The sequence below is a fragment of the Nelumbo lutea genome, chromosome 5, assembly GCF_056320005.1.
Source record: "Nelumbo lutea isolate HS-2025 chromosome 5, American lotus-T2T, whole genome shotgun sequence".
Classification (NCBI taxonomy): Eukaryota; Viridiplantae; Streptophyta; class Magnoliopsida; order Proteales; family Nelumbonaceae; genus Nelumbo; species Nelumbo lutea.
In genome coordinates, this window is record NC_142688.1 from 19709848 (window position 1) to 19714860 (window position 5013).

Below are 5013 nucleotides of genomic sequence, written 5' to 3' on the forward strand. Positions count from 1 at the left end.
TTGCAACTTGAGAATTAGTGCATTAGTTTAGTTAGGCTGGCTGGGCATGTCAGATAAGACTAGGCCATGGCCCATGGTTAGGTGCCTCCCTTCCGAGATCCGAGTCCTACGACCATTTCAAAGCTTTAAATGACAGCAACTAAAATTGTCATTAGCCCCTTGATGCTCTTTATCATGCTTCAGTCTATTGAGATAATGACAGAACCACGGCTTCGTTTTTAATGGTCCATGAATGAAAAAAGGTGAAAGGCGCAATGTCACTTTTTTTTTTTGGGGGGGGGGGGGGGATAAGTTGCAATCCACCTAAGAAATTTGAAATTGCAGCCCCCTCTTAGTTTACTAGTAGCCCCCCTATAAATCGCATCCTATCCATGAATTTGCCATCAATTCACTGACAGGATTCAGTCCACCCCTAGAAATTTTAACTCCATCTTAGAGGTGGACTGAACTATTAAAACCCCTTTTTTACTGTAAGTTGTGTTTTGTTTGAAGTAAAAGGTAGGAAAAGCTATAATGCAAGGGTTGTATAAGGTTTCTCTACCCTTTCCTTCAAACCAAACACTATTAAGTGAAAGAGGTAAAACAGGTGATCGAATAAATCAAAATAGTAACTCCAAACAATGTTTTATTATGTTCAAATATATAATCGATCTGATCTAATCGAGGACCAGTATTTAACATAAAACCAATCATATACTTAGCAATATGAGATTTGTGGTTGGAAGTAGATGCGCTGACTTCCCTGTTTGATGCTAGAAGTTATGCAGTCTTTGAAGCTAATTCAAATCTTCTGACTGGCCTTAGAAAGCTCATGCAAGAGGGTTATATTAATATCTTTCTTTTGCATATTGACAAGATCTCTTTCATTTTATAATGTGATTTGCTTGCTTGCTTTGGATGGGCTTAAAGAGGGTTAAGGTGAGAACTTTTTTGTTTTGGGCTTGGGGCAAGTGGACATCTTTAATCTTTGAAGATGGCGGCCCCTCCATTTGTAAAAAAAAAAATCGAGTTTAAATAAAGTATTTAACGAAGGTTAAAAATTAGGATCACAATATTGACTTACTTACAATTGCAATGACAAGGGAAAAAGAATGTTATTAATAATTTAGTACTACCACCACCTATCACGCTCTCTCCAGTAGTCCAGTACTTTATAAGTGGTTAGTGGTTAGTGATCAGTGGTCAGTGGTCAGTAGAAGGAGATGGGCGAGAACCACATAATATTGAATGAAATTTACGAATTACAACGGCTGAAACGCACTACTTTTACTTCCATTGACGGAAGTAAAATCCGCAAACTTACAATGACAAAAAGGCCATCCTTTTTTCGATGGATTAACATTCAACAAATAACAACACAGCTAGCAGACCATCATCTACGAAATAGGAATCACAGACTTGAAATTTGAAGAGTGAAAACAAAATGGCGCACGTACATGGAGTACGTGAATATTATTATTGTCTAATGTCTATGAGCCACAATCAATCCCGAAGGCCAAAGTTGTTGACCTAAGTTGAGCCTAGCTAAGCTAAGCTAAGCTAATTAATCAGACTGTTAATTCACCTTCCTGCAGTTCTTCCTGATCTCCCCTTGGGATCCCGTAAAGGGGGAGATGTTACCCATCTTAACCATGGATTTAGCGAATTGCTCGAAGAAAATTTGGCTATTCTCTGCGTATTTCTTCACCAAATCCATGGAGGCTTCGTTCTTTGTTAAGAGAACCTGATCCGAATTTAGCAGCCCTTTCGAAGCTAAAATGTTCTTGTAGTAATTGTTGTCAAATTTGGTCGGGCTAACAAAGTCCAAGAAGAAGAGGTTCTGGTCACCACCGGATCTCGGGCAACGGGTCTTCAGTTGGGCCGCATATGACTGGTCCAGCGAGTAATCGGGCTGTCCATTGCCTGTCTGGTTGTACAGCCTTTGCCTAAAGCTGGTGCATCTAGCATTTCCAATGGTGTGACTCCCTGCAACCCATTAATGAATAATAATACAGTACGTCGTTAAAACCATGGCAGTGTAGAAGTGGAAAACCAAACGAAATTTTTACTTGTTTCAGGGTCATAAATAATAAGTCCATATTCTAGAGGCCCAACCCGATCCACTTGAATCCCATCCCACCCTTTCCGGGGTTTGGGTTGACTATCTCAACCCAGTTTAATTCCTGGTTCACGTTTGTCACTCTCCAATCAACCTGGCGAATTCTTAATTTCTCATCACGAGACCTGATGAATCCAAGACTGATCCACCATTAATTTATTCCCTGTTTCAACTTGACTTAAACTTTCACCACACCTGGGCCCCGGAGCCATAACCCAATTCTCCAATGGAGCTCAACGGAGTTCGGTGGCTTTTATTCAAAGTCCCCCCTCACCTCACCTGTCAAGTTACCCCAACCTGATCACTACTATTCCACGGATGCTTGTGTTTCACAGTTCACCCGGCATTCAGGCCCAGACGGTCAATCAACATTCTTAATTGAAGATTTCATTAAGACACTTCACTCTGCAGTGTAACTAAGGAAAACAGAGGACTGAAACGATAAGGCAAAGACGAAGAAAAGGTGAGTAAATTTACCAGAGAGGGCAACGAGATCGACGATGTCCAGCCCCTTCAACTTGAACTTAGTGAGAATGGTCTGGAATGTATTGTTTGGTGCGGGAATGTTGTTGTTAGAGCCACTTAAGCTAGCACTTCTGGCGTCTCTTCTTCCCAAGGGAACCTCCCAGCTAGGACCCCCAGCCTACTCGCACATTATAAGGATCAAACCTGTTAAGAATTGAGTCTCACCTAGAAGCTAGCTAGCATTCAACTCATTTTTTGAAGTTAATTAGCTCGACCGAACAAGGGTAGTTACCACTTACCAGAACGGTAGAGTCTCTAGCAGCAAGAGTCAGGATATCAGCGCAAGAAACGGTTTGTGGGCATTCCTTCTCCACTGCAGATTTTATCTCGTCAATGACTTCGAATCCTCGTGCTGAATTGCGGTTTGGGTTCGCTCGCTTCTCGCTGATTATGCCTCCGCTGCTGTCTAACAGTATTGATGCATCACAGCCCTGTAATGGGGCAAGTCTTTTGAGTACTGAAAAGTCTGAAATCCAGTGAATTAATTTTGTTTTAATTATAAAAAATAAAATAAAAGGGTACTTGAGTCAAGCTCAAAAGATGAAATCATGAAAAACCCATATTGCTGGGATGATTCTCAGGTTTTGTGGCACCATAACCATAGAAAAAGTTCTTATATGACCAAACTACCCCCTAGTATATATCTTACATAGGCCATAAGCGAGCATTAACGAACCTTGACAAAGCAATCATGGAAATGGAGCCTCAGCAATGAAGCAGCCATTCGAGCTTCTTTGGCGACTGCTTTTGCGACAACCGACTTGACGATCTCTTGAACTTTCGGGCAGGAGTGATCGTAGAATTGCGGGGAGAGGCCGCCATTGCTTTGCTGACAGAAGCACAGCGGAGACAGGGCAAGAAGTGAAAGAAGGAGAATGCTCTTGGAGAGAGCCATTATTTCTTTTTTCAAACCAAACGAGATATAGATAGCTAGGATTTCTCAAGGCTGTTTGTGATGAAGATTTCTTTTGGGTATTTATAGAGACTCATGTGTGAGCCAAGAGTTAAAACTTTGTGAAGAAAATGGGAAAAAAAAATAAATAATAAATGATGGAAAGAAGAAAAGCATAGAATATAAAAAGAAAACGTAAAAACTAATCATCAAATGAAGAAAGTATGGAAGGATTCGGTAGCTTTAGGGAGACTCGTACAGATTATCTAGACAGCTTGATTGATTTCAACAACGTGGACTATAGAAATTTGGGTTCCCTAGTAGGAAATGACTTCATGGTCCTTAATACTTATCCACCAAACTGACAAAGTAATTGCATGGGAGCAAAATTGGAATCAAAGCATTGTGCCGCGCGCTTGTAAAATCCCTTCAGATCCAAGGGTCCATTTGGTGGCAGCCCAAAATTGAAATTGAAATGAGAATTAAAATTCTATAATATGTTTGGTTCAGATGGAAATCAGAATCGAAATTGGAACCATCTAATATGAAATATCATTCCAAGGGGAAGGGGAGGGCATGACTGACTATTCACTCAAACCTCTAGGAATAGAGATAGAATTCTCTACCCAATCAAACAGTTGGAGAATGGAGACCCCTAGTCCCACGAACCAAACGGACTCTAAAATTAGGGTTAATACGAGCATTGCAAGTAATACCCACAATTAGGAATGGCAATGGGTAGGGTATCCATGCAAATTGCCCTATTCATTCTCAAATTCGCTTATGTATCGCTGATTCTAAATCCATCCTAAAATTTCTCAAATATATCATGTCCTATACCCATACCCCCGTCCCACTCGTTAAACCCCTGGACCAAATATTTTCTACTAAAAACCACTTCTTAATGCTTATAGTGTGACATTGAACCTAGATCAAATAATGATAGCGTCAAATCTCTTAACACTACTTTAAACCACTAAGCCATCTCACCTTTTGTGTTATTTAATGAAATAAAATAGATTTTATTAACTTTTGTGTTTATCAAACCAATCAACCCATATATATGATTAACAATTTTAACTAAAAATTAAAAGAAATAATATTTAAATTTATCATTTTATAACAAAATGAAATAAACAACCTATCAAATCCAAATTTATATCAAATGATGATTTTAATCCCAAAATATATATATATATATATATATATATATATATATATATTAATAATAGAATAATTATTTCAACATTTAAAATTTATAAATTTATACATGATATGTAATATAATAGATGCATATTTATGCATCCTAGGTATCAGATCCCTTAAAATCAAAACCCAAACCTTATAAGATTTTTAATTTAAAATACCAAACCATGTAAGGCTTTCACAAACGAATCTTATTAGGGTCAAAACGGGTCGAATACCCGAAAATTCCCGTGAAACTGCCATCTCTACTCACAATGATTTGATCTAATGCAAGGTCAAATTGTGCGGTTCA

The 5013-nt window shown here is 38.7% G+C and overlaps 1 protein-coding gene across 1 annotated transcript; it reads right to left on the reverse strand.

Annotated features, from left to right (window-relative positions):
- Window positions 1-1205: 1205 nt before the first annotated feature.
- Window positions 1206-3754, reverse strand: LOC148850801 (peroxidase 72-like). Its single transcript, XM_088942955.1, has 4 exons — window positions 3300-3754; window positions 2863-3054; window positions 2576-2741; window positions 1206-1965 (listed from the first exon to the last, which is right to left on the reverse strand). The coding sequence occupies exons 1-4, from the start codon at window positions 3516-3518 to the stop codon at window positions 1556-1558; spliced, it is 987 nt and encodes a 328-aa protein (XP_088799081.1). The 5' UTR covers window positions 3519-3754; the 3' UTR covers window positions 1206-1555.
- Between the last annotated feature and the right edge of the window lie 1259 nt (window positions 3755-5013).